Source organism: Felis catus, chromosome F2 (assembly GCF_018350175.1).
Source record: "Felis catus isolate Fca126 chromosome F2, F.catus_Fca126_mat1.0, whole genome shotgun sequence".
Taxonomy (NCBI): Eukaryota; Metazoa; Chordata; class Mammalia; order Carnivora; family Felidae; genus Felis; species Felis catus.
The window spans coordinates 942721-970245 of record NC_058385.1 but is presented as its reverse complement, the minus strand read 5'-3'; the positions used below and the strand labels follow the sequence as shown (position 1 = coordinate 970245).

Here is a 27525-nt window from a genome sequence, read left to right as displayed (position 1 = left end):
AGGCTTATCTTTCCAGGAAGCAACTTTATTCGTGCTGGCACAGCTCAGTTGGGTTCCTACCCAAAGAACTGAGCCCAGAGTGCCACGTGGTGTAGTTTTTTATATATTTTCTACTTTATTGTCTCCCATATATGGTAACACACAAACATGTAGTCTGATTAGATTAAGTGGTCTCATGTTACAAGGTCGTGAGGGATGTTGTCATGTACACATATAACCAGGTTGCCTTGTGGTTTGTTTTTTGTTTGTTTGTTCTTAGGGAGGGGACCCTACCACAATATTGATCAGGGATGGGTTGGATATGTTAAGGGCCTTTGTCAGTGTTTATTAACATGAAAATAATGAAAATGAAATCACTGGAACAGAGTCAGATATGTAAATTATAATACAAATAAAAATAATTTTGTAGCAATATAGCATTATCTTTTCATATTCCCAGTGATTATAACCTGTTTGCTGCTTTACAATTTTCATCTTTGGGGTAGGACCTTAGATTGGGAGATATGAAAAGGGAAATAAATGGCTTCTGAGCCAACATAGTCATGTCACCCATTCATGGAGAGAACATTGTGCATTTAAATGCTTTATTTTGTGGAGGTATATGCAGTAAATGATATCTAGAAAAATATCTTTTAAAGAGTTGGTTAATTAAAAATAGATATTAAATCTGGTGCCTAGAGTGTACATTTACAGTCTAAAAAATGACCAAAAATTTAATAGCTGTAGAATTCCTATTAATACCATCCAGTAGCTTACTGTATGTCCAAGATTTCTTTCATGAATCTATGGCATTAACTCTCACTTTTCTTTGTTTTTTGTAGCTGTTTCTTTCTCAGCAAAATCGAGGAGAAACTTCTTCTTCCTCCAGATGATCATAGTATGTCCATGGATGGTGATGGAGATCCCAGTGATGGGATGGAAGTCCAGGAACAGGGAGAAGAGGTCTGTTCTTTGATTAAGAACTGTGTGTTTTCTATGAAAATGAAGATGGTAGAAAGTGCAAGAAAGCAGGTGAGTACTCATGTTTGTAGTCCTCTATTTCTTTAAATTAGCTGGTTTTTAAACTTCTCCTTAAAATCTGAAGCCCAAAGATAATTGAGTACTTAGTATTTTTGTTCTCTTTAAAAGAAAGTAAACTTGAAGAAACACTTAAAATTATCCAGGAAGTTCTAAAGTTTATTGCATACTTGTTAATCATTAGAAAATAATTATTTTCTGTTATTAAAAAAAGAAAATAAACCCAATATCAGATTGGATCCTGTTTAACAAAATGAATGTTTGCCAGTTAGTTACAAATTATATTTAGGCTTATTTCATGGAGATAAAGTATTTATTTATGTATAAAATAAAATATAAAATATATTTAGGTTTATTTTTTGTATATAAAATATTAAATCATATTTTTCATGTACTTAAATCATATTTGAATATACTAGGGGAGCTTACTCTTTTAATGACCCTATATTGATAGATTGCTATTATAAAGCAAAGAATGTTATTCTAGTAGAAATAATTTATATTTCTGTAAGTTTAAGTGCTAGTTTCTCTGTTTTTCTTTGAGATGGGTATTTTATCAGATAGGGATTTGTATATTTCAAATAACAGAAAACCCAACCCAGAGCAGTCTAGGTGAATACAAGAAATCTGTTAGTTCCTATGAGTAAAGTCTAGAAGATCTGGCTTTCAGATACTCTGAAATATATTGTCAGCAAGGGCCTGCTTTCTCTCCCTCAGTTCTCTCTTATACCATACTGATTTTGTGGTCAGATTCTTTTTTTTTAAGTTTGTTTATTTTGAGAGAGAGAGAGGAAGGGAAGGAGGATGAGAGTGTGCATGAGTGGGGAAGGGTCAGAGAGAGAGGAGAGAGAGCTAATCCCAAGCAGGCTCCTCACTGTCAGCACAGAGTCCGATGCAGGGCTCAATCCCACAAACTGTGAGATCATGATCAGAGCTGAAATCAAGAGTTGGGTGCTTAACTAACTGAGCCACCCAGGCACCCCTGTTCTCAGATTCTTAGGTAGTAAGTCTGTCTAGCAGCCCCAGGCTCATCCTTTGTAGTTGGAAATGGCTGTGGATGTTTCATATCTTCCTTCCTCCATACTACATCTTCTTGGAATTAGAAACAGTTTCTATTTCTTGCAGAAAAAAGGAAGATTCTTTTCATTAGCTCTACTTGCAGCTGGGGCCATCTTCTAAGGCACATGGCTAAAGAGGAGTGCATGTGGCTTCTCAGCAGGAAGTTAGGGTGCTTGGGCCAGATGGAGAGACATGTGTGCTCCCTACTACTGCTCAGACTTCTCCAAACTGGGAGAAGGTTCTGGTGAGAGAGGGGAAGGAAGTGAGCTGCAAGTGCATTACTTAGAAATGTGTAAGAATTACTAAGATGGCTAAAACCCTTCCATGTGGCACGCTGGCTTTTCTTAGCAAGTTGTCAACAAAATGTTCCCATATAAATAAGGGCTAGAGAGAGGTAGTACCAGTACCAGCAATATTAGACGTGAAGAGAGAAAAATAGTTCTAGTCTGAAGATCACATAAAGCCTTCAGTGCATTTCAGTTTACCTGCCCATGCTCTTTGAAACTCTCCAAAAGTAGCAGAACTGAAATTTGAGTTTTGCCTTTTTTTCATTACCAAGCACACCATTATGTGCTGGAGATACTAAATTGAATAAAATATAGACATACAGACGAGCAGTTATAGTACAATAATACTAAAGGACAGTCACATGGGAAGGACACCTGACCCAGCCTTATGGAAACAGAGAAAGCTTCCTGGAGTAGGAGGTCATAGCTAAGTTGGGAATTGAGAGGTGAGATGGGTGGAGGGAATAACATATAAGACCCAGAAGTGGCTCGGGACAGTTGGTGTTTTGAGTGGAGCAACGGTTGAACTTTAGCCCCTACTTAAAGGCCGTGCTTCTTTGTGCAGGAAGCCCTGGGATCGAGGTGACCAGATATGCAGTTTTAAAACAGTATTCTGATTATAGTGAGGAGAAAGATTGGAGGAAGAGCAAAGGCTTGCCCAGTATCAATCCACGTGATTGATACGGGTAGCCAGTCTAGGTTCTCCTCCAAGAAAAAGGAGGAGGCGTGGATGAGGCAGTGTGACTGGTTCTGCTTCCACCTGTGTCATTTGGTGGATGGGGTGCAGGAGGAGGAGTGTTTTGTGTGGCCGATGGTGCATTCATTTCAAGACATCCTGAATATTTGAGGCGTTTAAGACAAGCAAGTTGTGATTTCTATGCGATAATTTATACGTAGGAAATCTAAAGTTCTGGAGAAAAAGAATTATGCTTCCGATAGAGGTATGATGTGTGACTGGCATGTGGACTGTCTGGAGTGGATGTGGCGACCAAGACCAGTTGCCAAAACAGACCTATGGCTCTGGGAGGAGCAAAGGGAGAGGTGCCCACAAAGGAGCTGAAACCAAACGGTGACATTAGATGATGACCCCGAGGGGCTGAGCCCACAGGAAGGGGCAGAAGTCATTACCTGGGAGAGCAAAGGTGTGCAAAGACCAAAGTGCCCTTGCATTGAGGGGAGGCTTGTGTTGACTTTGGTGAGAATCATTTCACGAGAGAAGTCAGATCATAATGGGTGGAAGAAGAGATGAAGGTAGAGATTCAGGGACAGTGAGCTCAGGCTGTCCCTAAGGAGGCCAAGATGCAGAGGAGCCAGTGGGTTCAGGGAGGAGTTTGGTCTTTAGGGTGGAGGTGCCTGAGGGTGTTTAAAGCCTAATGCTAGGGAGAGAGAGGACGTCACTGGGGAAATCGGATTTCTTGTGGAGTTTGCGGGGACAGGATTCAGGCAAAGGTGAGTGGGAGAGCTCGTCTGTTCTCTCTGAGAACTGGCAGTGAGGCCCTCTGCAGAGGTTGAGCCGAGGAGAGCTGAGGACAGTGAGAGAGTGGTGGGCTATTGTGGACTGTGGTGGAGGGCCTGGAAAGCCACGGAAGGACTGTTGGGGCACACAGAGAGCATGGCTACCGTGTCTCTGGTGCATCTGTAAGTATGTAGGAACGGACGAGGCATGCCCTCGATATACCCAGAGTGTGGTTTTGCCAGGTGGGTGTAACACAGGGACAACAGCTGATGATCTTGCTAAGAAAGTGGTGGCTGGCTTAATTGCACATGGAAGGAAGCAGAAGTGGAAAGAAGGCAGGTAAAGTTACCAGAGGTCTTAAGATTATAAAGCAGACATAACAGGAGTTTGGTGAATAGACTGGGTTTGTGGTCATAATGGGGTGATTTGAGGTTAGGAATTTGGTGGGGAGGAAGTTGTGAGTAGTGATGAGTAGCACGGTGCGGCTCAGAAACTGTACCCAGCAATGTCTCCTTCTCTCATGGTCACTGTCTGGCAAGAGAACAAGAGCTGCACTTTGACCCAACAAAAGTTCAAGGTGGGCAAAGAAAAGAGAGGTCACCATGCTAGGAGAGCCTAGGGAACAAGAGAGATTCTGCCTGGTAAGAGGGCTTCCTGGAGAAGGAGGCATTTGGGCAAGGCTTTATGGAAACAGCAGGGTTTGCACGTGAAGAAAAGAGAAAGATGTTATAGATACAAGATAAATTCAAACAAAATCATGGAGGTGAGAAACTGGGAATTGAAGTCTGCTCTGAACATGTTGACTACGTCAGAAGCTGTTTGGAAGATTGGCTGCTCAGGGAAAAGGCAAGAGACTGTGAAGTCTCAATGTAGGGAGGTGGTGGTGGGAATGCAGACAGCGTGCGAGATGCTCTGTTAGTGATAGAAGAAGCCCAGAGATGCTGGGAATGATGGAGAAGGTGCAGCTGAGGATGCCTCGGAATTTTAGCCTTTGCAGTTGGAAGGGGGGGTAGTTACGAAGGCACCAGTTTGAGGAAAATGTCTTTGAACCTTGATAGGGAAGATTTAAAAGACGTCCACACAACAACCAACATTTATACACCAAAATTTAAAAACTGTGCCGTAAATAACACACTACAAAGAGTGATGAGACAACTCCTACAATGTGAGAAAATACTGGGAAATCATATATTTGCTGTGGATCCACTATGCAGAACACCTAACGGACTCTTTATAACTGAACAACAAAAACTCAAACAACCCAACAAAAAAAAGGGCAAAGGATCTAAATCGACATTTCTCCAAAGTAGATCCACAGATGGTCAACAAGCACATGAGAAGATGTTCAACATTATTAGTTATTAGGAAAATGCAAATCAAAACCACAAAAGACACCACTTCACACCCACTGTAATCAAAGAGACAGTAACAATTGTTGGTGAAGATGTGGAGAAATTGGAACCCTCATACGCTGATGACAGCGTAAAATGGTGCGGCCGCTGTGGAGAACAGTCTGATAGTTCCTTGAAAAGTTAAACGTAGAGTTAGCATGTGACCCAGCAGTTCCACTCCCAGGAGAAAAGAGAGTGTGTGTCCACACAGAAATCTGTATGCACAGAAATCTGTATGTATCTGTATTCAAGATAGCCAAAAGGTGTAAACAGCCCAAGAATCTGTCGGTAGATGAATGGGTAAATAAACTGTGTTATATTCATGCAGTACATGTTATTCAGCCATGTGAAGGAATAAAGTACTGATGCAAACTGTAACATGGATGAACCCAGAAAATACTATGCTAAGTGAAAGGAGACAGGTAAAAATCACCACGTGTTTTCTGATTTCACTGACATGAAATGTCCAGAATAGGTAAATCCACAGAGACAGAAGTAGATTAGTGGTTTGGCCATGGCCAGGGGGAATGGGGAGCAAATGCTCATGGACAAAGGGTTTCTTTTTGAGTTGATCAGACGTTCTGGAACTGGATAGTGGTGATGGTCGCCCAACTTTGTGAATATACTAAGAGACACAGAATTGTACACTTTAAATGTGATGAATCTATCCCCACGATAAATAAGAACACATCTACATAATTTAAGTGGAGGAGGGGTTCGCTGCTCTAAGGTGAGTTGTGTCATGCAAAAAGGAAAGCAGGCCAGTTAAAAACTTACATTAAATGGTATAATTTCTAAGTTACCACCTGTATGTCATCGTATCTCTTTCTCTCTTCTGTAGAACAATTTCTCACTTGCCATGAAGCTACTGAAGGAGCTGCATAGAGACTCCAAAACAAGAGATGGCTGGCAGGTGAAGTGGGTGCACAGCTACTCCCGGCTCAGCCACAGCCGGAGCCGGGCCCAGAGCTGCCCGGAGCAGGTCCTCACGGCGCTGAAAACAGTCTCCTTGCTGGGTACCAGGATGCTCTTCCTACCTAAATACGCGCAGCAGCACTGTTTTATCTTATGTCTCTGTGTCTATGAGAACTCTTCTTTTGCTGCTTTATCTTATATTTGCGAATTAAATCTTGTGATAATTTTACTAACACTTTGGAGCCAAGGTAGTTTTTATCTTAGTAATGCTACTGAATGTGGTATTTGGAGATTTTATTTCTTTATCGATCAAATAAAATTGAAATTAAAATTTTTTTCTTTAATACTTATGCAAATTATGAATCTAATAGCTTAATTATTTTGAAAACCTCATTTACTTATAAGAATTGCCTTGTAAAAAGTTGAACATGAACTGCCTTTTTTTCTCTCAGCTCTTCTCTTTTTATAATAACATAGCCTTTAAGGCTGAGGGGAGAAAACCTTTCTCTTTGAGAGTTTTGGATCCACTCCACCTGCTCTGCTGCCCTGTGTCCAAGGGTACATGGCACTGTTATTGACAGTGTTTACAATCCTATTCCCAAATCTGACTCTTCAGTAGGACAGGGTGTTATATCAGATATCAGTCTCAGTCAAAATGCAAATAGGGGAAACAGGACTTCCATTTGATCAGGGTTAGAACATCACCCTTATGATTGCTTAAATATTTTTAGGGTTTTTTGGTGGGGGGAATAGGGGAGAGGAGGAGGAGTTTGCTGATCTTGAGAAAACATTAGTGCTCATAAAAATGACCCAGTTTTAGTGTCCTAGTATGGCGGTGGTTTGTAACAGTCTTGTGAAATAACAGGGCCAGTAATTTTGATTATGTATCTGAGGGAAATCTGGCAGAGAATTTTCATGGACAGATGAACATGGCAGTGTAGTTGACGGGACTTGCTAGGTGATGGCCCTTTCTCTTTTGCTTGCGTCCCTTCTCACACCTGTGCAAGCTGCAGGCTTGACCAGGGCTAATAAGTTCCTTTCCTAGAACCACACAGTAAGACGTAGAACTAGACCTTTGAATGTAGTAGCATCTGTGGTGTTATCAGCTATAGGCCACATTATCAACTTAAAAATGTACTCTGCGCTATTAAGATACACGCACAAATCACATTAAAAAGAGCCATTTTCTTTATAAGAGAATTTGGTGCCAGTTCTGCATGATTAGAGAATTTGGTGCTTTGACAAAATGCAGAACGATGGTGCTTGAATAAAAGTTTATTCAGCGTTTTAATTGCTTAGCTTCTGTAGGCGTTGATACAGCCACTGCTTACAAAGAACATTTTTCATTAATGTGAATTCAAGAAATTCCCTAACCAATGTTTGAAGTCAGTTTCTTATCCCTTCAAGATTTATTTTACTTTTTTCATAGAAAACAACTTTTGTACTCTATGAATATCTTTTTTTTTTTATTTATGGCATTCATTTATTTCTGAGAAAATCATGTGTGTTGTATGTTTTTCATCCAACAGGTGAGAGCATATCAAGTTACTTAAGCAAAAATGTTTTGGCTTTCCATGACCAGAACATTCTCTTGGGTACAACTTACAGAATCATAGCTGATGCTCTCAGCAGGGAACCAACCTGCCTTGCTGAAATCGAGGAAAGCAAGGCTAGAAGAATCTTGGACCTTTCTGGATCCAGTTCAGAGAATACAGACAAGGTAATGAACACAGGAAGTGTGTTGTGTGTCTATAATGTGCAGCCTTCTGGCTACATGAAAGAAATAATGAAGAATGATGATTGCTTTGTGTTTGGAAATATATTTGACAGTTATGCACAGCCATTTTCTTATGTGGAAAACTGACATGCTCCATGTGTTTCCTGTTTATTTGAACAATACAGACTGTTTTAGTATTAAAAATCAGAAATTTGTGTCAGATTGATGGGAACAGTTCTTCCATGGATTTTTTTAGTGAAATTTCACCACCAGCCGCCATTCAGACATCCCACTAGCTTGTGGGGCAAACCAGGCTTTTCTGCCCTTTTTTATGTAGTGTCTGCTTTGCTTAGCTTTTTTAAAATGAATTTTTATTTTCCATAGTTAGCAGCTTCTCATCTCACTGTGCCCATCTCACTTCAGTTGTTAGCCTTGCCTTCTTCCTCCACAGTGTTAGCAATATCTGTGCAGGGTGGTGAGGTGAAAGCACCATCTTCTGTCTCTTCTTCGGACAGGCTATATGACCCCCAGTGACCTTTGGTGCCAGTTCTGCATGATTAGTGGACCATCTGATTTTTAAAAGTACTGAGGATCGTGCTGGAATCACTTACTGTTTCACAATCAGGGCAGACAAACTCCCTTTTCCATTTAACCAGCTTTCTGTGATATCTCATGACTCAGAAATCACAAGTAATCTTTCTGTATCACCACAAGTAGAAAGTAGAGTTCTTCGAGAAAACTTCAGCCGTACTCACAGACCTCTGTGAATTCTAGGTGATTGCAGGTCTATACCAGAGAGCATTCCATCACCTTTCTGAGGCCGTACGGACAGCTGAAGAGGAGGCCCAGCCTTCCCTCAAGGGCCAGGGGCCTGTAGCCAGCATGACAGAGGCTTACATGACACTGGTGGATTTCTGTGACCAGCAGCTTCGCAAGGAGGAGGAGAGTGCCTCAGGTGAACCACAGAAGGAAAAGCCATTAAGTTTGTCACACTGTGTTAACCAGTCTTAAGACTTTTGTGGATATTTTAGGTTTCCAGTTTGCTTGTTTGTTTTTAAGTGGCAGTTATTCTGAGAAAAGTCTTGCCCTTTTTTTTCATGTTGATTTATTTTTGAGAGAGAGTGCGCACACACACACACACACACACACACACACACACACACACACGAGTGGGGGAGGGGCAGAGAAAGAGGGGGACAGAGGATCTGAAGTGGGTTCTGCGCTGACAGCAGAGAGCCTGACGTGGGGCTCAAACCCACAGGCCTTGAGATCATGACCTGAACCAAGGTTGAACATTAAACTGAGCCACCCAGGTGCCCCAAGGTCTTGTCTTTTTAAGAGGCAGTGACATCTTCAGACAACACAGAGTCTAGCTATCATTTGTCTTTCCGTTTGTTTAGTTTATACTTTCTACATTTTGCTTGTTGCTTTGGTAATATTGGCTACGTGGCCTGCCTCTTGCTCCTGAAATAAATTCAGTGACCAGAAGCTGCCCTGTGTTCCCACCCAGCCCAGGAAGCAAACTGCGCTTCATGCAGAATGCATGATCTAACAGAAGAGTCAGGTTCAAGATGGACGCTTTCACATATGGCCCAAAACTACGTCTGGTGTTGGTTGATCTAAATACGTGTGAAAAAGAGAACAGTGACATAATACAAAATATAAACCAAAAAGGGAAATATAGTCATTTGTTAAATTTTACAGTTTATATAAGTGGATATATTGACCATTTTTTCTTCTCTCTTGTCCTTGGTAGTTATTGAGTCTGTAGAACTGCAGATGTATCCAGCCCTTGTGGTGGACAAAATGTTGAAAGCTTTAAAATTGCATTCCAGTGAAGCCAGGCTGAAGTTTCCCAGACTGCTGCAGATTATAGAGCTATATCCTGAGGAGACCCTGAGCCTAATGACAAAAGAGGTTAGTATTTGAAGACATGTTTCTGTTTATATTTAAACATGTTAGTATGTGTGGTGCACAAGTTACACTTTTTCCTAACCAGATTGAATTTTACTACATTCCAAAAACATACAGAACTTAAAGTTGTATACAGCTATATAAAAGAGTGTTCACATTTACCAGTTTTCCTTTGTGGGTGTTGATAAGAACACTGTGTCTGAACAAGGACCCCAGGAAGAGGAGGAGTTATGTTTGGGACAGAGGCGGAAACTTTCTGGAACACAATTTGCTGCCCATAACGAGTAAGCTGTAGTCTGGAACATCTGTTGGTTCCTTATGCTCAGTTTATTATTTATCTCAGGGAGAGGGAGTACATTTCAGCTGGCTTCCCACCCCCGTGACCGTAGTGCCTTCTGGCAGCACCGTGTTCACAGGATTCTGAGTCCTCTGAGCGCGCGGCGAACAACCAGGGTGCGCGGGCACTCCCCCACACGGTCTGCTCACCATTCGTGTGTCCCATGAACGCCTCCCCCACAGGTCTGCATCAGCCTGCTGCCTTCCTGTCATAGGGGCCATCTGAAAGACTCCTTAATGACTTTTCTAGATGTTTAACTAGAAAATAGGGCCAGGCTTTGAGTTAATAATATGATAGTTTAAAAAGGGTAGCATAGTACTCTATTAGCTTTACATCGTATATTTTTAAACAATGCTGGTATCTGAGCTGTGGAGACTCCGAGCCTGGCAGGGCTTTATATTACACCCTCTGACCCTCTTGTGGTTGTGGAAGAGTAGGGATTTTTCCAAAAGATCCTAAAAAGGAGATGAAAGTAACTTCAGAAATGTAGTGTGTATATATATGTGTATGTGTTTTCCTTAAAGACAAATGAAGAAATCATTAAATAAGTTATGATTTTAGTTTTTCCAAAATAATATTTTATTTACATATGATAAAAATAGCATTTCGAATTTGTGAGGAAATAAATGGAATGTTGTTATGGCACCAGGGATGAGGAGCTAACCGTTATTGAGCACTCCCTGTGGCTATATGGACTGATGCCTTTTATCCCCACACACTTTGCTCTTTTCTCATTTAATAGTTGAAAGGAGGAAGCTTGCCAAGTTCACTCTTACACCAACATTCCAAGTGCATCAGATTTTGTCTTAAAACTAGCACATTAAAAAGCATGGGGCAGGGGCAGGGGCGGTGGGGAACATGAGCAAATTTAAAAATGGCCTTGGAGTGAAGCTATACAAAAACCAGAAGCTATAAAGGAAAATAATCAACACTTCTATCCAGGGGAACAAACAAAAAAAGAGCTGATGTCTGCCTCTATAAAATAAATAGACACTAGAAAATGGTCAGAGGAAACACATGTATGATTAAATATGTAAGGAAAATAAACAGACTGTGTACCCTCACTAATAATGAAATGTGAAAATTAAAATTAGGTATTTTTCACCTCTCAAATTGACAATAAATTTAAAAAACTGATTGTCTCCAGAATTGGAAAAGATTTTGGAGACTAGTCAATCTAATACATTTTTTTTTAATTGAAGTTTAAGTTGACATAACAATGTGATATTAGTTTTAGGCATACAGCATAATGATTCAATAATTCTGTGCATTATTCAGTGCTTATCACGATAAGTGTAATTCCCGTATGTCACTATACAGTGTTATTACAGTATTATTGACTGTATTCCCTATGCTATACTTTACTATCCCATGACATATTTATTTCACATATGAAGAAATTACTTTTATTATGTTAGAATATTCCTTAATGAGCTAGCAATTATTCATGTAAAAGAGAGTTCAGAAAATAAATTCGTGACTGTATTAGCTTTGCCCTTGAATAGAGATTTATGAATTATATACAACATAGTGTTCCCCAGAGTAGGTTACTCTAGAAGTAGTAGTAGAGAAGGTCTAAGAGACTAAACTTGGAAGAGCTTCTCCCTGCTTGTCTTGCTGTTCCAGATGGACCAGCAGACTTAGGTGCAAGGATGGACGTATTTTTCTCTGTTGAATTTAAAGCTTACAACAGTTTGGGGTGCTTGGGTGGCTCAGTCAGTTAAGCATCCGACTTCGGCTCAGGTCGTGATCTCACGGTTCGAGAGTTCGAGCCCTGGGTCAGTCTCTGTGCTGACAGCTCAGAGCCTGGAGCCTGCCCCAGATTCTGTGTCTCCCTCTCTCTCTGCCCCTCCCCCGCTATGCTCTGTCTCTCTCTCAAAAGTAAGTAAACATTAAAAAAATAAATATTAAAGCTTTACAATAGTTTGAATGCTCTTTTCTGCATCTATCAGTTCAAAGGCTTTGTTAATTTGGTCAAACGACAAATTGTGAGTCACAAATTCATCAACTTTTACCTTTTTGGACATATATTCACACCAACTTTGGGACACTTTCCACACCCTTCCATCTTGCAAAGGCAGTGCCTTTCCACGTGCGACCTCTTACCAGCTGAAATGGGTGCGTGGCGATTTCTTCACCCAAAGCGGCTACTCCAACTGCTACGCCGATGCCCCAACCTGTGTGGCACGCCTCCAGTGCTGCTCTTGTGACTTCCGGGTTACCCGTACACCCAAAGGCATAGTTCACTCCTCTGCCAGTCATTTCAGTGAACACTTCTTGGATGGGTTTCCCGAAGTCCTGGGGGTCTAGACTCCTTGGCCCTTGTGAATCTCACGATAACCGCCGATCCAACTCCTCCTAGGCCAAGATGGCACTGTTCATAGCAGCACCATAACCAGTTGAAATGCAATAACTCAGAAGGCAGACGTCATCCAAAGTTGTCGAAGGGTCCATTTTAGTAACAGAGATACCAGCCACAACTGTATTTTCAGAAAACTTGCTGGTTCCCATGTAATGTAAAGTTGTCTTTCCTTTGCAAGTAAATCGGCTGGTAGCACCTGGCATTAATCCTTTTCCTTGAGTAACTCTTGTCTTCTGGCAAAGGTTTGTTTTAGGGTTTAGACAAAATTTGCATTCTCCACACTGTGCGATGTAAGTGGGATGACAGTATCATCGGCCTTCAGCTTCATCACTCCTTCGCCAACACTTTCCACGATTGCAGCACGTTCATGTCCCAAGATCCCTGGAAAATTCCCCTAAGGATCAGCCCCACTCATAGGCATTGGTGTGGCCAACTGCAGTGGTGATAATCTTAATTTGAACTTCATGAGCCTTTGGGGGTGACACCTCTACGTCTGCTATAGACAGGCTTTTCTGCCTCCCAGGCAACTGCAGTCTTGCACTTGATAACCTGGTTCACCACGTCCTCGGACTCGGGTCAGTGAGGGGCAGGCATCCAGAGTGGGCCTCACGGGGCTGGGGATCTCATTTTATAACTGGAAATTTGTACCTCTTAATCTCCTTCAACTATTTTGCTCATCCTGCCACACCTCTCCCCTTTGGCAACCACTAGTTCTCTGTATTTATGAGTCTGTTTCTGTTTTTTGTTTGTTCATTTATGTTGTTTTTTAGTTTCCACGTATAAGTAAAAATCATGTAAGTAAAATCTTTGTCTGGCTTACTTCACTCAGCTTTATACCTACTGGGTTCATCTTTGTTGTTGCAAATGGTGAGAATTCATTCTTCATGGCTGAATGATAACCCATTAAATGCATATATCACATCTCCATTATCCATTCATCTATCAGGGGACACTTGGGTTGCTTCTGTATTTTAGCTATTGTAAATAATGCTGCAATAAACATGAGGGTGCAGATATCATTTTGAATTAGTGTTTTTGTTTTCTTTGAGTTAATATCCTACAAGTAGAACTATTGGATTGTGTGGTGTTTCTAATTTTAACTTTTTGAGGACCTCCCTACTGTTTTCCATAGTGGAAATTTACATTCCCACCAAATTTACATAGCGGAATTTACATTCCCACCAACATGCAGGAGGGTTCCCTTTTTTCTACATGCTCGCCAACACTTGTTTCTTGTTTTTTTGATACTAGCTATTCTGACTAGCTAGTGAGGTGAGATTTCATTGTGGTTTTGATTTCTGTTTCCCTGTTGATTAGTGATGTTGAACATCTTTTCACGTGTCTGTTGATCATCTGTATGTTTTCTTTGGAAAAATATCTATTCAGCTCTCCTTCCTATTTTTAAAAATGTATTTATTTAGATTCAAGTTAGTTCACATACAGTTGTAGTGGTTTCAGGGGAAGAACCCAGTGATTCATCACTTAAATGTAATACCCAGTGTTCATCCCAACAAATGCCGTCCTTAATGCCCATTGCCCATTTACCCTATCCCCTCACCTACCACCCCTCCAGCAACCCTCAGTTTGTTGTCTGTATTTAGTCTCTTATGGTTTGCCTCCCACTTTGTTTTTCTCTGTTTTTTACTTCCCTTCCCATATTCTCATGTTTTGGTTTTTTTTAATTCCACATGAGTGAAATCCTATGATATTTGTTTCTCCAACATATTTCGCTCAGCATAATACACTCTAGTTCCATCCACATTGTTGCAAATGGCAAGATTTCATCGCCATTTTGATCCCAAGTAATACTCCATTTTATACATGTACCACATCTTTATCCATTCATCAGTCAGTGAACATTTGGGCTTTTTCCATAATTTGTCCATTGTTGATAGTGCTGCTATAAACATTGGGGTGCATGTGCCCCTTTGAATCAACATTTTTGTATCCTTTGGAAAAATACCTAGTAGTGCAATTGCTGAGTCATAGTGTAGTTCTATTTTTAATTTTTTGAGGAATCTCGATATTGTTTTCCAGAGTGGCTGCGCCAGTTTGCATTCCCACCAGTAGTGCAAAACATCCTCTACATCCTGCCAAAATCTGTTGTTTCCTGAGTTGTTAATTTTAGCCATTCTGACAGGAGTGGGGTGGAATCTCATTGTGGTTTTAATTTGTATTTCTCTGGTGATGAGTATTGTTGAGCATCTTTTTATGTGTCTGTTAGCCATTTGGGTGTCTTCTTTGGCTAAGTGTCTATTCATGCCTTTTGCCCATTTCTGCACTGGATTTTTTTTGGGGGGGTGGGGTTTGAGTTTGATAAGTTCTTTGTAGATTTTGGGATACTAATCCCTTTATCTAATATGTCATTTGCAAATATCTTCTCCCATTTCTTGCCTTTTATTTTTGTTGATTGTTTCCTTTGCTTTGCAAAAGCTTTTTATCTTGATGAGGTCCCAATAGTTCATTTTTCCTTTTGTTTCCCTTGCTGCTGGAGATGTGTCTAGTAAGAAGTTGCTGTAGCTGAAGTCAAAAAGGTTGTTGCCTGTGTTCTTCTCTAGGATTTTGATGGTTTCCTGTCTCACATTTAGGTCTTTCATCCATTTTGAATTTATTTTTGTGAATGGTGTAAGAAGGTGGTCCAAGTTCATTCTTCTGCATGTCACTGCCCAGTTTTCAGCACTGTTTGCTGAAGAGACTGCCTTTTTTCTGTTGGAGATTCTTTCCTGCTTTGTCTAAGATTAGTTGGTCATTCGTTTGTGGGCCATTTCTGCATTCTCTGTTCTGTTCCATTGATCTATGTGTCTGTTTTTGTGCTACTACCATATTGTCTTGATGATTACAACTTTGCAATACAGCTTAAAGTCTGGAATTGTAATGCCTCCCACTCTGCTTTTCTTCTTCAACATTACTTGGGCTATTAAGGGTCTTTTCTGGCTCCATACAAATTTTAGGGTTGTTAGTTCTAGCTCTGTGAAAAATGCTGGTGTTACTTTGATAGGGATTGCACTGAATATATAGATTGCTTTGGGTAGTATAGACATTTTAACAATATTTCTTCTTCCAATCTATGAGCATGGAATGCTTTTCCATTTCTTTGTGTCTTCTTAAGTTTTTTTCATAAGCTTTCTATAGTTTTCAGCATACATCTCTTTTACCTCTTTGGTTAGGTTTATTCCTAGGTATCTTACAGTTTTTTGGTGCAATTGTAAATGGGATCGATTCTTTCTGCTGCTTCATTATTGGTGTGTATTGGTGTGTAGAAATGCAACCACCACCATGGATTTCTATACATTGATTTTATATCCTGTGACTTGCTGAATCATGGATGAGTTCTAGTAGTTTTTTGGTGGAGTCTTTCGGGTTTTCCACATAGAGTATCATGTCATCTGCAAAGAATGAAAGTTTGACTTCTTTGTCAAGAATGAAAGTTTGTCTTTGTGTGCTTTGTCTGCTTTGTATGTCTCCTTTGTATGTCTGCTTTGTATGCTTTGTATGTCTTTATCTTTGACATTCTTTGTCAAAGAATGAAAGTTTGCCAATTTGTATGCTTTTTTATTTCTTTTTGTTGTCCGATTGCTGAGGCTAGGACATCCAGGACTGTGTTGAACAACGGTGGTGAGAGTGGACATCCCTGTCGTGTTTCTGACCTTAGGGGGAGAGTCTCGGTTTTCTGAGCTGTGCTGCCCATTTTTTAATCAGATTATTTGGGTTTTTGGTATTGAGTTATAGGAGTTTTCATTACACTTTTAAAAATGAAAATTTGAAAAATCTTTTTTGGAGGGAAATCTAGCAATGTTTTTTACAATTATTAATGTTCATACAGTAGTTTTACCTGTAGGAATTTATCCAGTGGGCACACATAGCACAAGTGATAAATGTGTAGGGATTTCCATTATAGCATTATCTATAATAGAAAAACTTGGAAAATAACGTAAAAATTGATTATATAGCAGTAGTTAAGCAAAATGGAATACTATATAGCTGTTAAAAGGAATGGGGTGAATCTCTGTCAGACAGTATATGGAGTCTGATTCCATTCAAGTAAAGAAAGAATATGGGTGCACTTGCAGGCAAAACATCCAAAACAGTGGAATGGTTGCCTCACTGGAATAAGAACTGAGAGGACTGAGGGAGAGAAGATGTTTTGTGTTAGACTTATGCCTGTTTTTATACTTCTGTATATAGATACATATTTTTTTATATGAACACATAATACTTTTATAATAAAACTATTAAATATTTTATTCATCATTAAGTTACACTTCTCTGTGTTTTAGATGTCTTCCATTCCTTGCTGGCAGTTCATTGGCTGGATCAGCCATATGGTGGCCTTATTGGACAAAGAGGAAGCTGTTGCTGTCCAGCACACTGTGGAAGAAATTGCTGATAACTATCCACAGGCGATTATCTACCCATTTATAATAAGTAGTGAAAGCTATTCCTTCAAAGATACTTCTGCTGGTCATAAGAATAAGGAGTTTGTGGCAAGGTGGGTTGGTTAAATATGATAGGTTATTTTAAAAAGTGTATGGTAAAAGCAAACACGTGGGGGCCTCCTAGCTGGCTCAGTCAGGGGAGCATGTGACTCTTGATCTTGGGTGTACAGCTTATGTAAAAAAAAAAAAAAAAAGCGAACACATGGAAGCTTATGTTTGTCTTCAAATTAATTAGAGCCATCTTGGAGAATAGAAAATCTTAGACATCTATTTGTTGAATGTACCTACTCCTGGTATGTTGTTACAGAATTTCTTTCGTTTTTTTTTTTATTTTCTTTTTTTTTTAATTTTTTTTCAATATTTATTTATTTTTGAGAGACAGAGACAGAGCATGAGTGGGGAGGGGCAGAGAGAGGGAGACACAGAATCCGAAGCAGGCTCCAGGCTCTGAGCTGTGAACACAGAGCCCGATGAGGGGCTCGAACCCACAAACTGTGGGATCATGACCTGAGCTGAAGTCAGACACTTAACCGACTGAGCCACCCAGGCGCCCCAATTTTTATTTATTTCTTTTGAGAGACAGCGTGCTTGAGTCAGGGGTAGAGGTGGTGGGATGGCAGAGAGAGGGAGAGAGAGAATCCCAAGCAGGCTCCACGTTGTCAAAGTAGAGCCCAATGTGGGATTAAACTCATGAACCCATGGGATCATGACCTGAGCCAAAATCAAGAGTCAGAAGCTTAACCAACTGAGCCACTCAGGCGTCCCTCTTTCCTTTTTTAAAGTGCACTCTATGCCCAGTATGGGGTTCAAATTTACAATGCACAGTCACATGCTCTACTGACTGAGTCAGCCAGGTGCCCCCAAATTCCTTTCTTTTAATGTTTATTTATTTTTGAGAGAGAGGGAGACAGAGCGTCAGTGGGGTAGGACAGAGAGAGTGGGAGACACAGAATCTGAAGTAGGCTTCAGGCTCTGAGCTGTCTGCACTGAGCCTGACACAGGGCTTGAACCCACGAACTGTGAGATCATGACCTGAGCCAAAGTCAGACACCTAACCAACTGAGCCACCCAGGTGCCCCTTTCCTTTTTTAAAATCAATTTCATCTTTGGGGTACCTTAGCTGGCTCAGTCAGTTAAGCATCCGACTCTTGATTGCAGCTCGGGTCTGATCTCATGTTTCATGAGTTCAAGCCCTGCATTGGGCTCTGCACCAATAATTCAGAGCCTGTTTGGGACTCTGTCTCTCTCTCTCTACCCCTCCTGTGCATGTACATACACTGTCTCTCAAAATAAATAAACTTAAAAAAATATATATGCTTCATCTTAGAATTTTATTCATGAGACATTCTGTCCTTATAATGGTAATAGTTGACAGTAATTTGTTGGTTGAGACTAGATGAGATACTTTTTGAAATCAGTTATTGAAATTATTCTTTAATTCGAAGATTCAGTAGACTGCCTGAAGTGTCATCCTTTTCATTTTTCCATTTGATTTATAAGTGGACACTGTTGATATAACTAGCAATAGTGTATTACTTTTACAGGGAAACTTGGAAAAGGAATGGTGTTCTAGTTGACATTCTCTGTTACGAGCTTTTTTTTTTGTCATGACCTCATTTGTTTCATTATTTAGAGTGTTTGTTTCTGAGAAGACAAGAGTAAGATACAGCTTTTGTCATGATTTGTGGATGGGTTGGCTGTGCATATCCCATTTGCCACTGCTGGTGCCCTGCCTACCACCCCCCTACCTGTCTCTCAACACAGTCTACTGCAACATAATTCTTTTTTTTTGAAAGAAAGAAAAGAGAAAGGTTTGAAAGTGCGTTGAGAATGTGGTCTTTTCTTTTATAATATAACTTCAGAAACTATATGTATCAAATTATGTGCATCAAAATGTCAGCATCATTGGCAAGGATATTTGCTTTTACCTTATCTAAGAACCTCATTTCTTGGCACAAAAACAGACACTCAGATCAATGGGACAGAATAGAGAACCCAGAAATGGACCCACAAAACGTATGTCCAGCTAATCTTTGACAAAGCAGAAAAGAATATCCAGTGGAATAAAGACAGTCTCTTCAGCAAGTGGTGCTGGGATAACTGGACAGCGACATGCAGAAGAATGAACCTGGACCACTTTCTTACACCATACACAAAAGTAAACTCAAAATGGATGAAACACATCAATGTAAGACAGGAAGCCATCAAAATCCTCAAGGAGAAAGCAGGCTAAAACCTCTTGGATCTTGGCCGCAGCAACATCTTAATACATCTCCAGAGGCAAGGGAAACAAAAGCAAAAATGAACTACTGGGACCTCGTCAACAAAAAAAGCTTCTGCTCAGTGAAGGAAACAATCAGCAAAACTAAAAGGCAGCCGACATAATGGGAGAAGATATTTGCAAATGATGTATCAGATAAGGGTTAGTATCCAAAATCTATAAAGAACTTTTCAGACTCAACACTCAAAAAACAAATAATCCAGTGCAGAAATGGACAAAAGACGTGAATAGACACTTCTCCAAAGAAATCATCCAGATGGCCAACCGACACATGAAAAAATGCTCAACATCACTCATCATCAGGGAAATACACACCAAAACCACAATGAGATACCACCTCACACCTGTCAGAATGGCTAACATGAACAACTCAGGCAACAACAGATGCTGGCAAGGAAGATGCGGAGAAAGAGGATCTCTTTTCCTTTGTTGGTGGGAATGCAAATTGGTGCAGCCAACTCTGGAAAACAGTATGTTGGTTCCTCAAAAAATTAAAAATAGAACTACCCTGTGACCCAGCAATTGCACTACTAGATATTTATCCAAGGGATACAGGTGTGCTGTTTCAAAGGGGCAGATGCACCCCCATGTTTATAGAAGCTCTGTCAACAATAGCCAAAGCATGGAAAGAGCCCAGATGTCCATTGATGGATGAATGGATAAAGAAGATGTGGTGTATATATACAATGGAGTATTACTCGGCAATCAAAATGAATGAAATCTTGCCATTTGCAACTACATGGATGGAATTAGTGGGTATTATGCTAAGCGAAATTACTCAGCAAAAGACATATCACATGACTTCACTCAAATGAGGACTTTAAGATGCAAAACAGATGAACATAAGGCAAGGGAAGCAAAACTAATATAAAAACAGGGAGGGGGACAAAACATAAGAGTCCCTTAAATATGGAGAACAAACAGAGGGTTACTGGAGGGGTTGTGGGAGGGTGGATAGGCTAAATGGGTAAGGGGCATTAAGAAATCTCCTGAAATCATTGTTGGCACTATATGCTAACTAATTTGGATGTAAATTAAAAAAAAGAAAATTTAAAAAAAAAGAAAAAGAACCTCACTTCTTGATAGAATACATACTTTGTTCTTCATCTAATATTGAACAGAATTTTAAAATTGCTCCTTCCCTAGACTATTTGTGTGTGTGTGTGTGTGTGTGTGTGTGTGTCTTTGTGTGTGTGTGTGTAGTTTTATATGTAAATATAAGTAATTGTCATATACAAAAACCATAGGCTTTGATCTTTGGAAGATGTTTGATTACCTAAACTTGGTAATTGTTTTATAGGATTAAAATTAAGTTGGATCAAGGAGGAGTGATTCAAGATTTTATTAGTGCCCTAGAGCAGCTCTCTAATCCTGAAATGCTCTTTAAGGTAATGTAATAGCTTCCAGTTCATAAAACATAGAATTTGGATAAAATCTGCTTGTAGTCAACTTGATTTTTCCCTTTTTTTTTTTTTTTTTTTTTTTCCCTGCACAGGACTGGACTGATGATATCAAGGTTGAACTAGCAAAAACCCCTGTTAATAAAAAACACATTGAAAAGATGTATGAAAGAATGTATGCAGCCTTGGGAGACCCAGAGGTTCCAGGCCTTGGAGCTTTCAGAAAGAGGTTCATTCAGGTATGGGTAGTCTGCTTTTATGATAATGGAACCATTGTGAAGATTAGTTTGTACATTTGCTGGCTTGTTAATAATTCTGGTTTTAAAATGTCTGTTGAGTTTGTAACCTTTTCTTTAGATCTGATACTTTCTGTGAGATAGTGATACATGTATTTATGTCAGATGGTGGCAGGTGAGGCAATAGAAAAACCATGGAGTTTTTATTCCATTATTTTCTTCATGCTCAGATTTTTAGATTTGAAGGTTGTGTGTAGTTTAGTAATTATAATTTTCATAATGATGTGTATGTTGGATCAAGAAAATATTTGCATTTTATAGTTGATAACCATTTTGAGCACTTAATATCTGTCCAAGGCATACTCCTGAGTGCTAAGGACATACAAAGAGAAGACAGGCCCAGTTCCTGAATTCAAAGGGATTGGCTGACAAATACAGTATATAAAGAACTGTGGCTTGAGGACAAGTGTGGATACATGAAAGCTGTTTCTAAAGTTGCCCTTCAGGGGCGCCTGGGTGGCGCAGTCGGTTAAGCGTCCGACTTCAGCCAGGTCACGATCTCGCGGTCTGGGAGTTCGAGCCCCGCGTCAGGCTCTGGGCTGATGACTCAGAGCCTGGAGCCTGTTTCCGATTCTGTGTCTCCCTCTCTCTCTGCCCCTCCCCCGTTCATGCTCTGTCTCTCTCTGTCCCAAAAATAAATAAACGTTGAAAAAAAAAAATTTATAAAAATAAAGTTGCCCTTCAGTTCAGGAAAAGCTCCTGGGAGCCAATGGAGATCAAAATGAAACTTGAAATGTCCAGATTTCATACTGCCATGCCTTGTGCTTGTTGTTCCCTCTAAGTGTGTTTACCTTCTCTCCCTTGTCCATCTGGAGAACTCACTTTTGAGACTTGACGTATGCATCATTTCTTCTGTAGAGCCTTCCCTGAACCTCCTTCCCGGACAAGAATTAGATATTCCTTCTCTGTTGTGTAACACACCTTATGTACACCTTTGTTAGCATTAATCACACTGATTATTGTTGTAACTTTGGTCAAATTACCTTTGTTTAGTAAACTTTAAAAGCATGTGGAGAAGTCCTGGGACTCATACTGCCAGAGTTCTCAGTTTCAGTCTCTAGTGCAAAGGAGAATCTTTTTATTATTTATTTATTTATTTATTTATTTATTTATTTATTTATTTATTTATTTAGGACATTTTTTTAAAAGTTTATTTTGAGAGAGAGACAGCATTAGTGGGTAAGGGACAGAGAGAGAGAGAGAGAGAGAGAGAGAGAGAGAGAGAGAGAGAATATCATAAGCAGGCTCCGCACTGTCAGCATATAGCCCAATGAGGGACTCGAACCCATGAAACTGCAAGATCACGACCTGAGCTGAAACCAAGAGCCAGACGTTTAACCAACTGAGGCACCCCTAGTGTTTTTTTAAGTAACTGCTTTATTAAGATATAATTCACACACCCTATAATCCATCTATTTAAAGTGTATAATACTGAAGGGGCGCCTAGGTGGTTCGGTCGGTTAAGCATCTGACTTCAACTCCGGTCATGATCTCATGGTTTGTGAGTTCGAGCCCCCCATCAGGCTCCACGCTGACGTTGTGGAGATTGCCTGAGGTTCTCTCTTTCTCCCTCTCTCTCTCTCTGCCCCTCCCCAACTCTCATGCACGCACTCTCAAAATAAATAAATAAACTTTAAAAAGCAAAAGGGTACAATACTGTAGTTTTGTTATACTCAGAATTGTGTAAATATCACCACATTTTTGAACATTTTCATCACCCCAAAAAGAAAGCCCATACCTGTTAGCAGGTGCTCCCAATCCCCCACCCCCACCCCCACCCGCTGCTTCCACTCCCAGGCAACCACCGAAGTGCCTTCTGTTTCTGTGGATTGCCTCTTTTGGACATTTTGTATAAATGGAATCTTACAGTATGTGACTGGCTTCCTTCACTCAGCGTAATGTGTTCAGAGTTCATCCGTGCTACAGCATGTGTCAGGACTTCATTCCTTTTTATTGCTGTATGCTATTCCACTGTTAGGGCCTGCCACATTTTCTTTATCCTTTTGTCAGCTGATGCACATTTGGAGTATTTCCACGTCTTAGCTGTTATAAATACTGCTGCCGTGAGTATCTGTGTATGGGTTCTTCTGGGGAGATCCTCAGGAGTGGGAAACCATATTTAATTCTTTCTTTAATTTATGCCTCCTGATTTAGACTTGTGGACAGGGATTTTTCTTTCTGCCTACTAAATACTGCCTGACATGAAACTGGCATCTTGAATTAGATGAATAATTAATATAGTTTTGGTAAGTAGAGATAGATTTTGGTGGGTACTTCCTACTTAGGGTAGTTTTAGTTAATGGTCTGAATGTGGGAACGTACAGGACTATCTGTTGCCTGAATGTGACCAGGGATGTATCCTGAAAGTGAAGGTAAAACCCTAACTTCTCTATATTCCATGTTATGACATATATTAGGCTCCACATTGTATGAAGTCTGTCTCACAGTACTGAATATGCAAGGGCCTCATAACAGAAAGTATACATACTTTACTTAAAATCAGTGTACTAGCATTAATGAAATTTATAGAATTGTAGAATCCTAGATTTGGAAAAGTATTTGTGTTGGTTTTGTCTTAAACCAGTAGTCTGCATGCATTTTCTGTAAAGGTCCAGATTTTCCACTTTCAGGCCATTCCAGACTCATGTTCCAAGTACTCAGATCTGCCACCCTAGTACAAAAGCAGCCCTAGACGGTGTGTAAGTGAATGGATATCGTTGACAGGATCCCAATAAAATTTTGTTTACGAAAATAGGCAGTGGGCTTTGACTTGCAGACTGTAGTTTTTCATGCCTTGTTCTACACAGAGAAGCTAGATCTGAAAAACAGAGACTCGCCCAGTGTCAAATGGAGAGAATGGCAGAATGGCAACTGACACCAGGTCCCCCAGCGTAGTGGAACCAATCCATCACCTGGGACAAGACTTCGTTTCAGCAGTACCGTTCTTCTGCAGCCTTCCCCCATCTGCCCTGCTCTCAGGGTGCTGTGACCCCTGCCCTCACCCCCGTTTGCTGCCTGTCTGTCTCCTCAGTGTGAGAATGTCTGACCCTGTTTATCACCTGTGTCCCCAGTGAAGACTGTGTGTTATCCCTTGAATTCATGGCCACTTTTCCCTGCGTGCTGGGAAGGCTTTACCCTGGAAATCTGTTAGGGTGGACCACTTCTTCCCAGCTGCTGCTGAGCACAGCTTCTGCCAACTCTAACCGAGGGAGTGTGTCATAGCGGCAGAAACGAACCTCGATCATTCCTACCAGGCATGATACTTGTTTTGAGGTTGATTTCTAGTACCTTGGAAAACCAGTCTAGAACTTTATGCTTCATACCAAATCAGCATACGATTTGCATTAGTTGATTAAAATAATGATCTGTCAAAACAGAATTTCACTTCAGAGGGCATTATGCCATTCACATATGTTGCTGGTACTGATTATGTTTGGGAAATAGATAATCTTTCCATGTATTCTAAGAATTGCAGATTGTTTCTATACTTTTAATCTATTTACAGATTAAAGAATAAGTTTGTTTTATAGATGTCAATTTTACTATAATGGATTGTCTTCAAATAGAGCAAATATTTCATTTATACCGATTTGTGTTTTGGGGTGAGTTTGAAATTTTGTAAAAAATTTCTAATTAAAGATGAGTAGGTAAATTTTGATGACTATTATTAAGTCACTATTAATGATACTCTTGAGTTTTGTTTTTGTTTTATTTTATATCAAAAATATAGAGACTATACAGTTAGAGACTAATACAAAGAAATATTTGTTAGGTTCCAAGATAAAGGACTTACAATTATTGCTTTCAGAAATATAAATTATCTAAATGTTTGTACTGGTTTATGATCCAGAATAATGGCTTGAAAAACCCTTATTAAGGAAAGGAGTATTTTTATATTTTGTTCTTCAACTGTGATGAAGAATCATGGGCTTTTCATTTTGATTGAATTACTCTATTTAGTACCTCATTCCTTCATTTTTAAAAATACTTATTTATTTTTGAGAGAGAGAGACAGAGTGTGGGTGGGGGAGGGACAGTGGGAGAGGGAGACAGAATTGGAAGCAGGCTCCAGGCTCTGAGCTGTCAGCACATAGCCTGATGCGGGGCTCAAACTCATGAGCTGTGAGATCGTGATCTGAGCTGAAGTCTGGCGCTTAACCAATGAGCCACCCAGGCACCTCAGTACCTCATTCCTAAGTATTCTTCTTGTCATAACAATGTAGACCAGTAACTAGATAATGAACACAAAGAGGTTGAAAGGTTTTTAAGCCCTTATTAGAATTTATGATTAGAATTTATGACTGTAAGCCCCCACTGACGCCTTTCTGTCTTTTCAAAGGAACACAAAGAAACAAACAAAAGACAGGCTTCTCATGTTTAGAGTATTGAAACATTCAAGGAAAGCAAAACTATAAACCTTAAAAACAAAAAAAGCCTAAATAATTGGATACTTGTTATAAACATAAGCCTAGAACCTTCCTCAAAGTTTAAACTAAACATTAATATTTAAGGTAAATTATTATTAATTTCAGGCTTTTGGAAAAGAATTTGATAAACACTTTGGAAAAGGAGGTTCTAAGCTACCTGGAATGAAACTCCGTGACTTCACCGACATTACCAACTCACTACTATCTAAAATGTGCAGAGACTCAAAGCCACCTGGGAATCTGAAAGAATGTTCACCCTGGATGAGTGATTTCAAAGTAGAATTCTTGAGAAATGAGCTGGAGATTCCTGGTGAGTTAACCCTTAGGGTGACAAAACTGGACTCTAAGGAGAATAGTGGGGTAGCAAGGACTTTTGATTTCTAAAATAGTAATATTGGGATCTTGATAGTTACCTTTTTTTTTAAGAATTTAATAAATTTATTAAGAATTTAAAATTTTGCCATACTTTTTTGTCATTAGGAGAATCTATAATTACTTTGAATTAGGAGTCTACTCCATTAATTAGGAAGCTAACTTCCATTAGTCAAATTGAAAAATAATAGCATTATTTTTAAAAAGATTTTTTTAAATGACAACTTTCAGTAAAAAATTTTATTGTATAACTTTTTAAAATTAGATCAACAGGTATGTGTTAAAATACAGGGTTCTGTAACAAACTGTACCTAAAGAAAGCTTCTATGGTTTGTCTTAGGTCAGTATGATGGCAAAGGAAAGCCAGTGCCAGAATACCATGCACGAATCACCGGGTTTGATGAGCGGGTAGGTACCAGTGTGTGGATTGCAAGTGTGGTATTTAGTTCTTCAGGTATGGGAATGATGTATTTGTCTTTACCAAACAAAGACAGTTTCCCACCTTGGTTTCGAATGCAGTTTTCTGATCCTATTATTGATCCTATTATTTGCTGAATTTCTTTTTTTTTTTTCAATATATGAAATTTATTGTCAAATTGGTTTCCATACAACACCCAGTGCTCATCCCAAAAGGTGCCCTTCTCAATACCCATCACCCACCCTCCCCTCCCTCCCACCCCCCATCACCCCTCAGTTTGTTCTGTTTTTAAGAGTCTCTTATCCTTTGGCTCTCTCCCACTCTAACCTCTTTTTTTTTTTTCCTTCCCCTCCCCCATGGGTTTCTGTTAAGTTTCTCAGGATCCACATAAGAGTGAAAACATATGGTATCTGTCTTTCTCTGTATGGCTTATTTCACTTAGCATAACACTCTCCAGTTCCATCCATGTTGCTACAAAGGGCCATATTTCATTCTTTCTTATTGCCACGTAGTACTCCATTGTGTATATAAACCACAATTTCTTTATCCATTCATCAGTGGATGGACATTTAGGCTCTTTCCACAATTTGGCTATTGTTGAGAGTGCTGCTATAAACATTGGGGTACAAGTGCCCCTATGCATCAGTGCTCCTGTATCCCTTGGGTAAATTCCTAGCAGTGCTACTGCTGGATCATAGGGTAGGTCTATTTTTAATTTTTTGAGTAACCTCCACACTGTTTTCCAGAGAGGCTGCACCAGTTTGCATTCCCACCAACAATGCAAGAGGGTTCCCATTTCTCCACATCCTCTCCAGCATCTATAGTCTCCTGATTTGTTCATTTTGGCCACTCTGACTGGCGCCAGCACCATTTATTGAAGAGACTGTCATTTTTCCATTGGATGTTCTTCCTGCTTTGTCAAAGTTTAGTTGGACATACGTTTGTGGGTCTAGTTCTGGGGTTTCTATTCTATTCCATTGGTCTGTGTGTCTGTTTTCGTGCCAATACCATGCTGTCTTGATGATTACAGCTTCGTAGTAGAGGCTAAAGTCTGGGATTGTGATGCCTCCCGCTTTGGTCTTCTCCAAAATTACTTTGGCTATTCGGGGCCTTTTGTGGTTCCATATGAATTTTAGGATTGCTTGTTCTAGTCTCAAGAAGAATGCTGGTGCAATTTTGATTGTGATTGCATTGGATGTGTAGCTTTGGGTAGTATTGACATTTTGACAATATTTATTCTTCCAATCCATGAGCACAGAATGTTTTTCCATTTCTTTGTATCTTCTTCAATTTCCTTCATAAGCTTTCTATAGTTTTCAGCATACCGATCTTTTACATCTTTGGTTAGATTTATCCCTAGGTATTTTATGCTTCTTGGTGCAATGCAGTTGTGAATGGGATCAGTTTCTTTGTCTTTCTGTTGCTTCATTATTAGTGTAT

The 27525-nt window shown here is 39.8% G+C and overlaps 1 protein-coding gene and 1 pseudogene across 4 annotated transcripts in view; one reads left to right on the top strand and one right to left on the bottom strand.

Annotated features, from left to right (window-relative positions):
• Nucleotides 1-27525, top strand: part of PRKDC (protein kinase, DNA-activated, catalytic subunit) — a 210775-nt gene that overhangs the window by 170139 nt on the left and 13111 nt on the right. For all 4 annotated transcript variants that reach the window (XM_045050127.1, XM_011291282.4, XM_045050129.1 and 1 more), the window contains 10 exons: nt 822-1011; nt 6052-6226; nt 7655-7845; nt 8617-8797; nt 9599-9759; nt 16733-16944; nt 20473-20560; nt 20668-20811; nt 25401-25605; nt 26008-26075. In XM_045050127.1, the coding sequence (XP_044906062.1) occupies nt 822-1011; nt 6052-6226; nt 7655-7845; nt 8617-8797; nt 9599-9759; nt 16733-16944; nt 20473-20560; nt 20668-20811; nt 25401-25605; nt 26008-26075 (1615 nt within the window). The remainder of the gene's footprint in view (nt 1-821; nt 1012-6051; nt 6227-7654; nt 7846-8616; nt 8798-9598; nt 9760-16732; nt 16945-20472; nt 20561-20667; nt 20812-25400; nt 25606-26007; nt 26076-27525) is intronic.
• Nucleotides 12001-13341, bottom strand: LOC109495876 (annotated as a pseudogene).